Source organism: Scomber japonicus, chromosome 12 (genome assembly GCF_027409825.1).
Source record: "Scomber japonicus isolate fScoJap1 chromosome 12, fScoJap1.pri, whole genome shotgun sequence".
NCBI classification, from domain to species: domain Eukaryota; kingdom Metazoa; phylum Chordata; class Actinopteri; order Scombriformes; family Scombridae; genus Scomber; species Scomber japonicus.
Genome location: NC_070589.1, coordinates 16,540,916 through 16,556,218, shown reverse-complemented (window position 1 = coordinate 16,556,218; position 15,303 = coordinate 16,540,916). Strand labels below are relative to the sequence as shown.

General features: G+C 40.0%; 2 protein-coding genes across 2 annotated transcripts in view; one reads left to right on the top strand and one right to left on the bottom strand.

Moving 5' to 3' along the window:
• LOC128369061 (cystatin-B-like) overlaps positions 1-15,303 on the bottom strand; it is a 302,893-nt gene that overhangs the window by 80,151 nt on the left and 207,439 nt on the right. The gene's annotated exons all lie outside the window — the stretch shown is intronic.
• Positions 1-15,303, top strand: part of LOC128369051 (ephrin type-B receptor 1-B) — a 156,991-nt gene that overhangs the window by 130,770 nt on the left and 10,918 nt on the right. Inside the window, exons 10-12 of the mRNA XM_053330008.1 lie at positions 2,455-2,643; positions 3,788-4,035; positions 5,429-5,644. Of these exons, the coding sequence (XP_053185983.1) occupies positions 2,455-2,643; positions 3,788-4,035; positions 5,429-5,644 (653 nt within the window). The remainder of the gene's footprint in view (positions 1-2,454; positions 2,644-3,787; positions 4,036-5,428; positions 5,645-15,303) is intronic.

Here is a 15,303-nt window from a genome sequence, read left to right as displayed (position 1 = left end):
TTTTGTGATCAGCGTTATCTTTCACAATGGAAAGATTTGCAGAGGACACCACATGCATGATAAACCAAAACTTTTTATTATCTATACAAAATGTGACTGTTAATCCCATATGATTTTTAGATCCCATTTATGATTTCCATACAAATAAGCCACACTGTATCTGACAAATGATTTTCTGACATCAAACAATGGATAATTAGTTTGTGTTTAGGAAGTAAATTCAACTCATTATATTCAGAGTGCCACATAGTAGATTAGTGTGCATCTCGGACTGACATGAAATGGGAATGTATTCACTATAGGCGTACGGTGTCCTGTAATTGTTTATGTTAATTTCTCCAAGTGGATAATCACATAAAACATATAATTGCTATATACGGAAATGGCTACATTACAAATATTGTTAGGCAAAAGGAATTCCAATTACATTTTGTTGGATTGGTTATAGACTGGCACATGAAAGAGTTCCTTTGCCTTAAAAAGATGAGTATTTATACAGCCTCAGTTTTACTGTAACATTGCCCTTTGTATTCAGGCAATATGTAAATTATGTGTAGTAGGAGCAGTAATTTGATTGTACCCATTGCCAGTAATAGATTAATGCAAGCATTACTGCAGTATAGTTGATTTGTGGATACATTAGGGCCATTCAGTAAATGAGCAGGGCAAACTAATAGCAGGGTAAATGCTTGACATTGGTGAAAATAACATGGTTAAGTGCAGTGCACTAAACTGTAATTTATAATGCTGGACAACTAAATACTCTTAACTGTTCCAGCAATTGTGTCATTGAATAGTGATTTTGTTCAGATTTATAATCTAATTTCAACAAATTAATGAATCTGTCCATTTTTTACCATTTAGGTATAATATGTGGCCGGCTAGTTGAAAAAGGTTGGGATTTATATCGTGTGTTATACTGTAAGCCCATGAGTATTTGCAGCAGCCATACATTCTCTCTTGACAGGGTTGTTGTTTTTTATGTTGGGTAAAAATAGAACTGATGGTTGGCTACATTTGCTTCATACACTCAGATGAAGGACCTATGAAATATTAAAGCAGGAATCTATTTTTTATCTGCTGGCCATAAAAAGGTGAGCCCAGTTAACCAGGGCTGTACCAGAGGGAGGAAGAGAGATAAACTGTTTGCATTTTAAATTATACATGAAAGTGGGCTCTGGACTGTGAATTAGAAAGTAATGGGTTCACATGTGTGTACGAAGGAATGCGTGCTTGCGATTTTGAGTGGGCTGTCATATGTTTGTTGTTATATATGTTCCCCGCTGAGATTTTGAGTCCCACCCAGTGGTGCTGTTGAGTGAGTGGCTTGGCGACACTTGTAAATACAACGTCTTCATGGATTGCAAAGCTGTAAACCCTCTGATGGATTTACTTGAATCCAATCTGTATGGAATCTCTAATGAGCAATTACATTCACACAGACAGTGTTCAAGGCAATTAGTGCAATAACTAGGATCAGCTTCTAGTCTAGAGTAAGGTGAAGCACCTTGATCCATCCAGAACCAGACCTTGAGTCCTCCTGTCTCTTGAGATCTGACCATCTCTCCATGTATTTTATGCAAATGAGCAGGCACACATTGACTTGATGGAGATGGGTTTATTCCAATCATGGCTGCCAAGGTTTTGACTAAACAGCTCTGAGAAATCGGGCTGCCCTTGGGTGTCACTGCAGAAATGATTATTTGACGTCTGCTTGCTTGCCGTAATGTCCATCTTGTGTCAGCGTGTATTGAATGTGTTTACAAGTGTTTTTCAGCAGTCCCCCCACCCAGTCTGTAAACACAGAAAATCTGTCCTCCGTTTGCAGACGTCTGTGAACTGAGCTCACCTATCGCAGAATGGCATAAAGAGCTAGTTGATAGCGCAGTGGTTTTATCTCTTTATGAGCTCCTATAGGGAAAGGCTGTGCGGAAATTGGTTCTACCACTATCAAAGAGAAGAGACTGCTAGAGTAAGGGATAAAAGAGTAAAAAAAATCTGTCTACATTTACTCTTTCTATATACCCTTATCCCTCCTTCTATCCCTTCATCTTTCTTTCTCACTGTTTTTTTCTTTTATATTCTGGTCTGCTTCATCCTTCCAAACACTGAATCATCGAAAACACTGTTTTGTTGTCCACAATACTGTGAACTATAGCTGTTTCTGTAATCGTCTGCGTATACTATTTAATATATAACATGCGTGAATATTCATTTATATACTGAAACGCTTTTTTCTGTCTCTGAGGAGGACCATAAAGCAAATGGGGTTATAATCATTTACCACTGTTAAAAGTGTGAACTGATTTGTAGTAATGCTGTGTCACATTATGATTTAAGCTATGTCTTGAAGGGTAATGACATTTATCAACCAATTAATACACAGACATCAGCCAAAAGAAAAAAAACAGTTTCTTCTTCTAAAAAGCTCATTGGGCACTTTGGTTGTTCTAGAACTCTCTTTGAGAGCCGACATGTCTAACTGCCCCTCCCCACTGGGCTGCCCGACCCACTTCTCAGGCTCCCCGGGGATGAAGATCTACATCGACCCCTTTACCTACGAAGACCCCAATGAAGCCGTCCGCGAATTCGCCAAGGAGATTGACGTCTCCACTGTCAAGATTGAGGAGGTCATCGGTGCAGGTACAGTTAATGGATATAAAGTGTTTGTTTACGTATGTAAGGTGAATGTACATGGCCATATTTTAATGTATTTATGTATGTTGTATGTTTACATCCCTTGCGTGTAAAAAGGTTAATGTTTGAACCTGTTCAAGGTCACAAAGCCCAGCCCTTTGACAGCCACATCAGACGGGAACATGTCAAGGGCCCATGTCAAGTGCACTAGCAGCATATAGGCCAGCTACCCTGGGACCTAATGGCATTAGAAATAACTCAAGCCTTGCGGCCTATTCCCTGTGCTTCTCTGTTTTTGGATCCTATTAGTGTTGCTCTCTGACATGCTCTACCTTGATTCATCCCTTTTCATTTACTTTACATTTAAAACAGATTGATACAGTTTTGTTTGCTGTCTTTGTTTCACAACGCTTGTTTGTTAAGATTGATAAACTGTTTATTAATTTCTGATTGAAATTAATAAAATTGATAGAAACATTGGTGTGTTAAATAGCTTCAGCCCAGGTCAACGTGTATACATGTCCTTTTGGTCCTTTTTTACAGCATGTAGGGTATGCTAATAACATACAGTATATGTTGGTTCATACAGACACTAAAATACCCCTAGTAATGAGACTGGGCCTACAATAGCTCCTATAGCCTACTCAGAGAGCTAGGTGTGAGGAAGTGACAGAGATAGGATAGGGGTGAGGATGCAGGGGGACTAACTAATTAAAGATATCTGTTTTTGTCTATTTCACTGCGTGGTGTCTCTGCAGGACAGCAAGGTGGCGATAATTAATCAAACAAGTTCCAGATATTTACCAGATAGTGTTTGCCTTTTATTTTTTGATTGGGGAATATGAAGCTACTTGGCAGGCTTTTAGAATAGATGACTACTGTGAGTCAGAAGAGCCATACTGTTAAGAATATGTTGAGGGAGCAATGCTAGTGGAGTACTGGGCAACACTCAGCATGCTTGATACAGACTAAATTAAGATCTATAATAGGTCTTTGGGTAATATGTATCACAAGGGACATTAGATGAAAACAATATTGATAAGCAAGTAGGTTTTTATATAATCAACTCAGGCTTTTGTCTGATCACTTTTTGATCAGTTCCTGTTTCTAACTGAATAACCATTATGTGCTTCTCTGTTTTTCCTACTAGGTGAATTTGGCGAAGTATACAAGGGCCGTTTGAAGCTTCCTGGTAAGAGGGAGATCTATGTGGCCATCAAGACCCTGAAGGCAGGCTACGTGGAGAAGCAGAGGCGAGATTTCCTGTCTGAGGCGTCAATCATGGGCCAGTTTGACCACCCAAACATAATCCGTCTGGAGGGAGTTGTCACAAAGAGCCGACCAGTCATGATTGTCACAGAGTTTATGGAGAATGGTGCCCTCGACTCATTCCTCAGGGTAAGTGACTTTTGAACACAGACGCAGTATATCATATCAAGCTGTAAACAGTCACTGTTTATAGGGTGATCTGACTATGACATTAGATCTATATACAAGAGTCACGTTAAGGAGCTGAATAGTTTGCATTATTAAATTGAGGAGCAAATTGGAGAGGAATTGTTAAACAATTCCAGAAAAAAACATTTATGCTTGTACAAATTGGATTCAGCCTTCTAAACCTTTCCCTTTGCCAATGGAGTATATTGTTCATGACAATGAACATGATTTCAATCATTTTAATTTAAAACATTTCCACACTAGCTAACCCTACCAGCCTTTAATTTCTCTATTAATGCCTGGAGCTATTAATGGACTCCTCACTCTTTCTTTTATATCTGGGATTGAGCGGACATACAGCTTAATCAATATTCAACTCGCTTTTTTCCTCCTTCAATCTCATGGATTGGTGTTCTCTTCCACTTTGATCTAGGGTGGGTTTAAAGGGGCTCTTTGAAGTTGGCTTTGCTAACCGCCACATCCGACTAGTGTTTCCATCGATCTCCCTTACCCTCTTATTTGTTACTGTGTTTCAGGGGTTCAAAGCTTCAGAGCATTCACACAGGGGTAGGGGCACCATGCATGGATGTTAAAGGAGGGAATGCCTGGACGCCCAAATGGAACAATGCTCTAACACTACACAACAAGCTAGATTCCTGGCTTCAGGAATCCATTTTACCTATCTAATACAAGTACACTCTTCCTCTGGACATTAAGAGGATTTGAAAGGCGAAATTATAGCTCGAGATATTTCATAATGGCAAAGTGTAAACAACAAATCAATCAAAACAAAGGAAAGGAGGGAAAAAAAACAAAATAAATCACCTTAATTACTTGCTTTGAAAAAAATGAAGCTCCAAGCTGAAATAGATGAGCAAAGCGGTAGAGAAAGCTATTTGTCACTGGAGTACATGGTAGGTGTGACAACACATGTTGTCCTCATACAATGTGTGTGCATACCCTCCGGCTGTGCTAATAATGATATACAACAAGACTTTTCTAATTTTGTAGAAGAGTCCCACTGGGCAGCTGTGATGCTAACTGAATTTCTGAAAATATCAAGTAACAGAAAATACCACAAGCATGTAATCTGTGTTTCTTTGACATTATTCAATAGAGAATCACATTTAAATGGTACATATTTAAAATAACAACATTCACGCCTGGGATTTTTAGTCAACATTGTATCTATGATTCAGTGAAGAACCAACATAATTAGTTCATTATCATTAAAAGCAGTAATATTAGCATTTGCTGAAATCTCTCTATCCTCTAGCTATGCTCATTTATATTAATCATGCCAAAGATAATATCTAAATACCCTTTTTCATTTGTTGTCCTCTCTGTCCTCTAGCAAAATGATGGTCAGTTCACAGTGATCCAGCTGGTGGGAATGATGCGTGGGATCTCAGCCGGGATGAAATATCTCTCAGAAATGAACTATGTGCACCGTGACCTGGCTGCACGCAACATTCTGGTCAACAGCAACTTGGTGTGTAAAGTGTCTGATTTCGGCTTGTCACGCTACCTGCAGGATGACTCCTCTGACCCCAGCTATACTAGCTCCCTGGTGAGTACTAGGACTGTGTCTTCTCATTTAAAAAAGAAAATAAATAAACAGCAACCAAAATATCCTAAAACTATCACCTATCAGTCTAATCAGTTTTGCTTCTATATGACATTGTCTCATTCTTTTTGAAGTTCTTAGAAACCTTTGACCTTTTCACTGCCTTTCATTTTATATAAACTGTCTTTCTTCTCCTTCTTTTTCTTTCTCATCCTCCTTCGTTGTCTCCCCTATACTCTGCAAGTCACGGACTGGAGGTCTGTCACATCTTCATTAGTGTGGAGACAAGTCTCCTCTGGGAAGGCTCCTCTCTCGTTGACATGCCCAGAGTGCAGAGAAACCAAAGGGCATTGCGGCCCCTCAAACTGACAGCTCCCATCCCCTCTCTCTCCCGCCCTCCTCTCTCTCACTCCTCATTTATTATTACTGGGGCATCATGGGAGGCTTTGGCTCCTCATTAACTCCTCCACACTACAGATCTGTAATTATTAGCAGCCATCGTTAGTTCATCTTCTGCTTCTTCTCTTTCTAATTCAAAACACACTTGTACACCCTCGCAAACACAGGGTGCAGGTCATTAGGACTCCTGGCATGCCTGAGTTTGTGTACTATTTGTGTGTGTGCGTGCATGCATTTGAGAGAGAGAGAGTGAGAGAGAGCATCTAAGCAATGTGTACATGCACAGGCATGTGCATATGTGTGAGCAGGTGTGAACAGGCACATGTGTATGTGTATGTATGCACTTACTCAGACTCTGCTTTGTGACTATGATGCAGATCAACCTGTTCCCCTCCTGATGCGGTTTGTAGAAAGAGAGGTCCCCTCCAGATTGTCTTCTATGGAAGATAAAGTTTCTGGTTCTACATTATTTAATATAAAAGTAGATTTTCTTTTAATCCTAAGTACTATAAACTTACAATATAAATATACTTACAATAGCTATCCTGTTTTGTTTTTTTGTTTTTTTGCTATAACCTTTTATCTTTCAGTTCACTGAGCCATGCATTTCACCTGTCCTCTTCTTAATTTGGGTCACCAGCCTCCAGTGCCCCTACACATCCTTTTCCTTTTTTTCCTGGGGGTAGAGATCTTCACTTGTTTCATAAAACCGCCTTGGGGGCTCTTTCAGAAAATTATGTATTGTATAAGTTGTGAATATACAGCATTGTGGTAGCTCTGTATATATTATGAATAAAAATGCATATTAATATATTGTTCTATGAAAAGTAGCCTATTTTAGGATTTGCTTCAGAGGTATTTCAACACATGCAAAACCTGAGATCAAAAGCATGCAGTCAAATAGCCTGCGAGTCAGAGCTACCTGGGTATGAAAAGAGAGCTCCCAAAATAATTTGTCTTTATCTGAGTAAAGGTGAAGTTACAAAACAATGATACACAATGAACAACATACTTTATTTATTGTGTCTTAGCTAAGCTGGAATGAATCATTACTTAAGCTTACATTCACAAATAAGTCATGTGGAGACAACTGACAGGCAGAAGGTAGTAACTCAGCTGTAAACAGGAAATGTCATAGGGGTTGGTGGAGATATGACCTCACATTGGTTTGGCTGAGAGCTAATTGCTCCCCAGGAATAGCTTGCTTTGTATACTTGACCCTTGTGGCTAAACCTTGCTGAATGGGTCTTATTGAGCAACAAAGAGGAGCAGCACCTCTGTTGTCTGCACCGCTGAACCAGCTAATAAAACAGAGTGTAAAGGGTGGGGATTGGATTATAGATTGTGGTCGGCATTTTGATGTTGTTTAATGCAAACAAAGTCTCCTTGAGGGCATTATCTGGAAAGTCAATAAAGCAGGTGAGGTTTGAAGTTTGAACCCCGCGAGTTGTTTTGATGGTAACACATTCAGGTTTTCAATGGTGTGTTTTATACTGTACTGATAATGATTTTAAAATGCACACATCAAAGCTTTTGCTATGCTTCAGTCTTGTACTACATTATTATGCTAGGTTATTATCATGAGCAGCCAGATTAAATCTTCAATTCCATAACTATTTTTGTTCTTTCCTATTAAAAGTAGCAATTTTAGTTATATTTCATATTCATTTCACATACCAAATGTTTTAGTCCATCAATATTCCAGTTAAGATTTGAGGCCCCAGTGAATCAATTGGGGCTCTAGCACTACTCGACTCGACTAGTACCTGCTCTGCCGAGGTTCCAAGCGAGCCGAGCCAATACTAAATGTGACGTCAATAGTCTGCTGGCCACTGATTGGTCAGAGAGTCTTCACTGGAAGAGTCATGAGCACGACGTCTGACTCAAGAATCAAACCCGGAATTATTAAATACCGCCAACAGCGTTACAGTGATTTGTCTCTCTTCTCTTGCTTTGTTTGTGACAAAAGCCACATAGAGCAGCAAGTACACCATCGCCTTGATGTCTTCCATTGTTTATGTGTTTGTGTGGCGTATAAAACAAAGTCACGGCAGTTTTGCACAGCCATGCTATGACGACTCTGCCCATGTTGAAGAGGTACTATGAAGTAATGGAAAACGTAGTGCCTGGTACCAAACCAAGTCGAGTCGAGCTGAGTAGTGCTAGAACTGTATAATGGAAAAGCACCAAATTTGTAGGAACTAGATTTATCTGTCTTTTTTTGCGAGAAAATATTACTTCCACTAATAAGAGCTAAACCTAAAGTGACACATAACAAAAGGTAGCATGGTCAGGTTGTCTAATAGGAAATGAATACTGTAGCTCTCAAGGCTAGTTTTAACAGTGAAGATGTTGTAAATGTTTATTCATACAAATATGATGGACTACAAACATCTTCCTAAGGTCCAAAAGGATCAGAAACAAACAACTATTAAGAAGAGTAATGACCATTGGCCAGTAGTTATCAGCTGATGTACCGTATGAGGACAGTTCATCAAGACTTAGCTGATTTTGCTTCAGATGTTATCTCACCTGTCCTGATCTCTTATCTCCTGTATTATGAGGAACAAGCAAGCAGGGGGAGGGGGTCCTGTACATGGTCATATACTGTAATTAAGCTATGTGTGGTGCCCTTCACAGCATGACCTCTTCAGCTATGACCTGACGCTAACCAATCAGCAAGCAAGGCTGGCATAGCAGACAAGGCCGAAGGAATCAGGGAAATTAAATTGCGCTGACATGCAGTGATTTACATCGCCATCGACCTCCTCCTCCAGCAAATTAATCACCTCTTTCCCTCTACTGCTTTTCTAATTTTTCCCTGCATTTCTAGGCACACCAATTACAGTGCCTGTGGTGTGATGCTGGATGTATGGTTGGGAGGACATGCTGGTAATTGTGTTAACCCTGGATGTGGGTTCACTCTAGAGCAATGTTGTGGAGGTTTTAAGACAGAAGGGGGCTGTCCTCCCACTCTGTTGGCTGCTCACCAAAGTCGTGATTAATTAGACTCACAGGACAATGCTTGGACTGCACTGGTCTTGCTAAGGTGAAATGTGCTAATTAATTTAAAGACTTAAAATTACTGTGTTTCTTTGCAGCAGTGGTAATCTTGTGTTTGTATTTTTTATCGCTGCCTGATTACATATACATGGTAGCCCATGGGCACATCACAAGTCCACATTAGATTTTAGTGACCCTGCTTAACCGAGAGAGGAGAGGATGAATTTTTTAACATTCATATTACTCTCTTTATCCACCAATCCATCTCTCTAAGGAGCAATCCATCCACGCATCCATTCGTCTATCATTCCTTTTTCTTCAGCTGTCCACTTCTCTTCCATTTCAAGTCTTTTCCCAGAGCAGCACAAAAGGCACAACGGCCGGTATACTCTGCAGATGTGATGAATGATGCCTCAACCTGTTTGAAGTGTTGATGGGTCATATATTTCATGGTGTGTTCAGTATTTATGGGTGAGTGAAAGCTAGAGATCTGTTTGGGGTCACTGAGGTTTAATGTACAGTTTTTGGCAAAGATAAGAAAGCAAGTGGTCAATAGGGAGGGAGAGAGAGTGCATGTGTGCGTGCGTGCATGTGTGGATATGTTTCCAAAATCTGGCATGTGAGTATAGCGTGCCAAGTCTATAACAGCTTAGACAAGTGGTGTTACCCTTTCTATTGAGGTTCATGCCCACAGGGCTACAGTGAGGAGGGCAGGTATGGGTCAGGAATTTTTGCTTGTGCCTCAGCTGACGATGTGGAAAGGCTGTCATTGCCTTGCATGTCACGCGATTTGGACCGCTTGTTGTGACTGAGTGGGAATGTGGTTAGTGTGTGTGTGTGTGTTTGTGCTACCTTCCTGGGTATACACATATATATGTCCCCCAGGTGCTTTACCCTGAGTATGTGTGTGTGCGTGTGCGCGTGTGTTTGTTTGTTTGTGTCATTGAGGCTGAGAGGGGTTGAAAGGCGAGGTCACATGAAGCCAGTAACAAAGCTCATCCGTCAAATCCCTGTGACCTGAGTGACATTCTCTCAGCTCCGCTCCAGTGCTCGCACTATGTGGACCGCACTGTTGTTTCTGTCATTTGTCTGTTTTCTATTTGCATCCTTTCCCCCCTTCTCTGGCTTCAGGCCCATGCACTTTTTTGGCTCATCTATTCTCCTTGTAGTGAAATATTTATGCACTGCGAGTTACGGGGACAGAGTCTCTAAGTAAACAAGAAGTGAAATGGGAACATGTCCATATGGACCAGGCCTAAAGCAAACAAATTGGAAGTCTTTGGGATTTTTTTCCTGACATATCACATTTGTATTCAGATGTAAAATACATATTTACCTACACATTAAACCTCTAACAGTTTTTGCCATGACTTCCCCTGAGGCACTGTGGTGTCACCTTGACGGCCACAACTCTTTTCAAAGTTAGCCATGCCCATATAGCACACTGCAAGGTGTATTCCCCAGAATGTCCACATTATCACCACCAACTTCAGGCAAAATTTTAATTTACACAAGATCAGAACAGCACTGACTGGAAATGAATAAAACATTATCTTTATTGACATTTTATATAAAATATACATATTTTGGTAATGAAGCATTTGAATAAAACAACAGTTGTTTTTACACTAAGGCACTATTAGTACTATAAAAGGCAGTAAATACAGCTCTCACATTCATTCTGTAGTTCACATTATACCACATAGCAAATTCACACTACATATTGTCAATAATGTGCTCTAATCTTTGTAGTATTAAAACATTGTAAGATTAAAAGCTTTTCTACTTTCTTGGTGAAGGTAAAGGCAAGATGCTATCCACTGATTCTCTTTGATAGTGCACAACAGTCAGTCATTCTCTCTCTACAATTCGACAACCCTAGGCTCATTCTGTAGGCTATTTTTGATGTTCAAAAACAACTACTATATACACATGCTGAAGTAAAAAGAAAGTCTGTTCTTGTATTTTGTAGCTCGAACAACACAAATTCCACTTCATATTTTCTCCAGCTTTCACTGGCTATAATTTCCAGCTGGTAGTTTGATATCAGTCATGTTAGAAAACAATCTGACTGAAGTATCCAAATTCATGAGATGAAACTCATGAGTGATGTGTGTTAGAAACCTCAGGGTTTTTTTAATTTTTTTTATGTATTTCCCTTGTGTCCCCATTACTTCCTCTTTTCAGCTTAGGGAGTGTGCTATCACAAGCACACAGAGATTGTAGTTACTTATTTGTATCTGTCAGTCTAACTAGGAGAGCATAACACACATGGAGAGGTTCAAAATCTCCTGCACATATTCCCCCACTTCCCCACTCCCCATAAACTTGAGTCACCAGTGCAATGATCAAGCACGATCCACAATCGCCTTCCAACCTGGAAGTCCTGCCCTGCTGGATGCACTGCTGTGGGAATGAAATCCTAAACATCCTATCTTACCCTAGTTTATTATTTTATGTCTTGGTTTTTTGTTTGGAACTAATCATCATGTTTCCAGGCTAATTGTATTCAGATTGTAGAATTTAATTTGCTCAGTCTTGGGATAAATAAAGTAGTGAAAAATACAGGGAGGGAGATGAATATTAATATGGAGAAGGTACTATACAGACTCTAAAAAAAGAAAGAAAGGAACTTGATCTATACCTGGTCCCTGCATCAAAGAGGAAACAACTATCCAAAGCACTCCACCTTGATTTATACACTCTGTCATGGTTGCCAGAGTCAGTATAAGGTGGGCATTGATTCACCATCTGTGGCTGTTGGACTGCATTTGCATTTGAGCAAGAATCACAATGTAGCATTTTTTGTACCACTAAGTACGTGAAAGAGATACTCTGTCTTTGGGAACCTATATCTACACAACAAACATTCATACAGCTTTAACAACAGGAAGAGCAATATTTGACACAAAAATTAACAGTAAAATCAGGTTAGGTTGTGCTCTAGTTCAATAAGACTTCATGTAGATGTAATTGCCTATTTTCCACATTCTGTGAAGGAATCATGGGGCCAAGGTCACTTTCTAATATTAGCATGGAATAATGCAAGTATGATAGGATCCTTGCTATGTCTAATTTGATGGTGCGACACGTTGCCAGAGATGTTAAGGTATATTGTTGAATGTCCTTGAGAGAGTTGAAATTTAAGTTTAACGAAACGCAGTTTCCCCAATGAAGCTGAGGAAAGAGGTATGGAATAAATAATTGAAGACAGAGAAAATGCTTACAGGAAACACAAGGTAAAATTGTTTTGTATACTGCATATTTTTATACTGAGCATACTTTGACAAAGTCGAAGGTATCAAGGAACAAGGAAAATATCATAGTGTTTTTGTCTTTTCTGAGAAAAGATCAAAAGCATGGATGGTGATGATGAAATCAAAAGGGCCACATAAATATTGCAAACAACATGTTACACAAAAGATACCCATATTGTTAGGTTTCCATGGTGCCTTCACCACAGTAAGACATTGTAAGCATTTTACTGTGAAGGCTACAAAAGCCTTATCGAAGCCTTAAACTGTATGTTTAAGCCAGGCAAGCTGGATGAGTTGCACCAAATAAATTCAACACAATAACTGAATGGACCAACTAGGCCTGTATGTTTTCTGGAATGATATAGTTACGGCTAATTGTCTAATTAATTTAATGGCAACATACTGTCACTGTAAATTCACAATTCTCAGCTTCCCATTCTCACATAGAACATATTGCAGTTATTGATGATGGTATCAGATTCACTACTCGAGATTCTTGGGATTTTTTTTTCCTTTGAGTGTACTGTACACAAAAGCAGACTTCTCATTTCTAACAGTTGATTTTTCCAGCTAAAGTTTTATGTGACTTCATTATATGGTCAAGGACCTATCTTTCTTTCCACCAGAAACTCCCATAAGAGAAACCAACATCTCTATCACCAACTCCCTCTTCTTGTTTTTTCTTGTTCCATTTGTCTCCCCATCTTTTTATGTCACTCTTTCTCTCTCAACTCCTCCCTCCATCTTTCTCTATCTCCCTTACCCTTTTTTCCCATTCTATTTGGGCACACATCCAGGGTAGATCGTTGCTCTCAGGATTTCATTAAAAGGATGTTGATGGAGCACACTCCCCAGCCTAAGTAAATGTGCTCAAGTCCATTTGAGTGTGCATTGTTTGGAAATGGATTACTGAAGTTGGAGGAGTAAAGGAAAGAAGAGAAGAGAGCAAGGGAGCAAAAAAGAGAGCCAGAGTGAGATCTACATGTTTGTTTTCCAGATAAAGGATATCGTTTGTTTTGGGATCTTTAAATAGCTTCTGTGAAGTGAAAAAGCTGCATGAAAACAAGCCCAAACACTGGACTCTTCTATTTCAATTACAGCAAGTTTATCTGGGACATTGCTGCATGTTAGAGATGACTGTTAACCGTACTTTGACAGGTCTATTTGCTCCCCATTTCCTTCAGTCTGCAGCACCATGTCAGTGACAGTCTACATGAAGGTATCTGACATATTGGTGGATGCATAGCTCGAGCCACTGCAAAAGACATGACAGGTGTTTCATATCCTTATTATGTGTATCTGTGTCTAGGCACACACACGCACGCACGCACACACATATTAATGGGCCATGGGATCATAACTGACACAAGTGAGTACACACACACTGTCTGGTCACCACATGTTTATCTATCATCTTTCAGACCTGACTGTCACAGGAACACACTTGTCCCACCATGATACCTTTTAACCTGACATTCCCAGCACATATCCATTGCAGTCGCACTTTAGACGTATCGCTAGCTGTCACTACTGGTCACACCCTGTCACAGACGGTCACAACCAGGTGGAACCGGTCACATACTGTAATCTCATTCTGGTGACATAAGGAAGAATGAATTGAACAGACACACGAGTTTGTGTCTGTTCAAGATGGTCTCGATGGAAATTTTGCTTGCGAACATGACTGAATGTTCCATCACATACACAACATGGGAACTGACAAAAAATCCCTAATTTAAGGAGGAAAAAAAACATAGGACAATTTTTTGTGGTGCATTTATTTCAGGTTTTCACACCCTAATAAGCACTTGCTTTTTCTCCATAGTACCAGCACTTATCAACCAGAAAATAGACCCATCTAGTATCTCTGGAAAATCAGGCAGGGAAGTTTAAAGTATCACTTGACATCATTACAGATGATTCCTCTCTATGCTCTGCAGGTTTGCAGCTGCACCTACAGTCTAGCTCATCTACACAAATTCTGAGTTAACTGTCCGAGATAATAGGAGGGTGTGAATTCTGTTTTAGGGGCGATATTTCACTTCAAAGCAAACAGAAAACAGCTTGTTCATTTTTCAGTAGCCAGCAAAATATACCATATCCAAAGAGCTCTTCCCATGCTTCTGGGCTTCACAAAGCCCTCGTGCTTTTGTGTTGACACTAGGTCTGTTTTAATTCCCATCATCACTTTTCCCCCTCCCCCCAACTCATTCCCTGTGGTATTAGCGTTCTTTCTACTGAAAAAGCTCCAATGCTTTTTATTATGTTTTTGTCTCCTTCCTTGTATGCATGAGCTGTTCAGCACTTCATGTTATTAAAGCAGGATTTTGGCAGAGCTATCACTGGCCCACAGCAGTAATTACTAAGGGTTTGCATAGCTGCCTCTGACTCACCCGCCTTGGAAATGTTATTACTAAAGTCTGTCTCATTGGAGGCACGCAGGGAGCTTCTTGTGAAGCCTGTGTCTTTGCTCGGGCCATTCCAGCGACACTCAGCTCATAACCCGACAGGGTCCTGGGGCGTGAGACCAGATGTACAGAGCGAGGAAGGGAGTAAGCGAATAATGATAAAGAGAGGATGTAATGGATAGCATTTTGCTTGGAGCAGTTTTTTTCATGTTGTTCTGCTTTTATTTCTTCATTTGTCAGCTTATGAATGTTCATCCAAAGAAAATAATTGACTTGAAGCATTGCCCCTCACAAAGTGACAGATAAAGTTGCAGTTTGTCCTTTTTATGTTTTTGTATGGGCAATGTTTGGCTTTTATCTGTGTAGCTCCAAAGCCTGCAGACAAAAGAAAGGGCAAGAGAAAGTGTCCTGGACCCTTAGTTTAGATGAAACGGTTCAGATATGAACTAGTCTGAGATATGAGAGAAGCATTGAAGTCGCTGAGGCTTAGACAGCCGTTATTCCACTATTGATCTCTTCCTCACTATATATCTTTCTTGTTCTCACATTTTCTCTCTGTCACACACTCTCACACACACACACACACACACACACA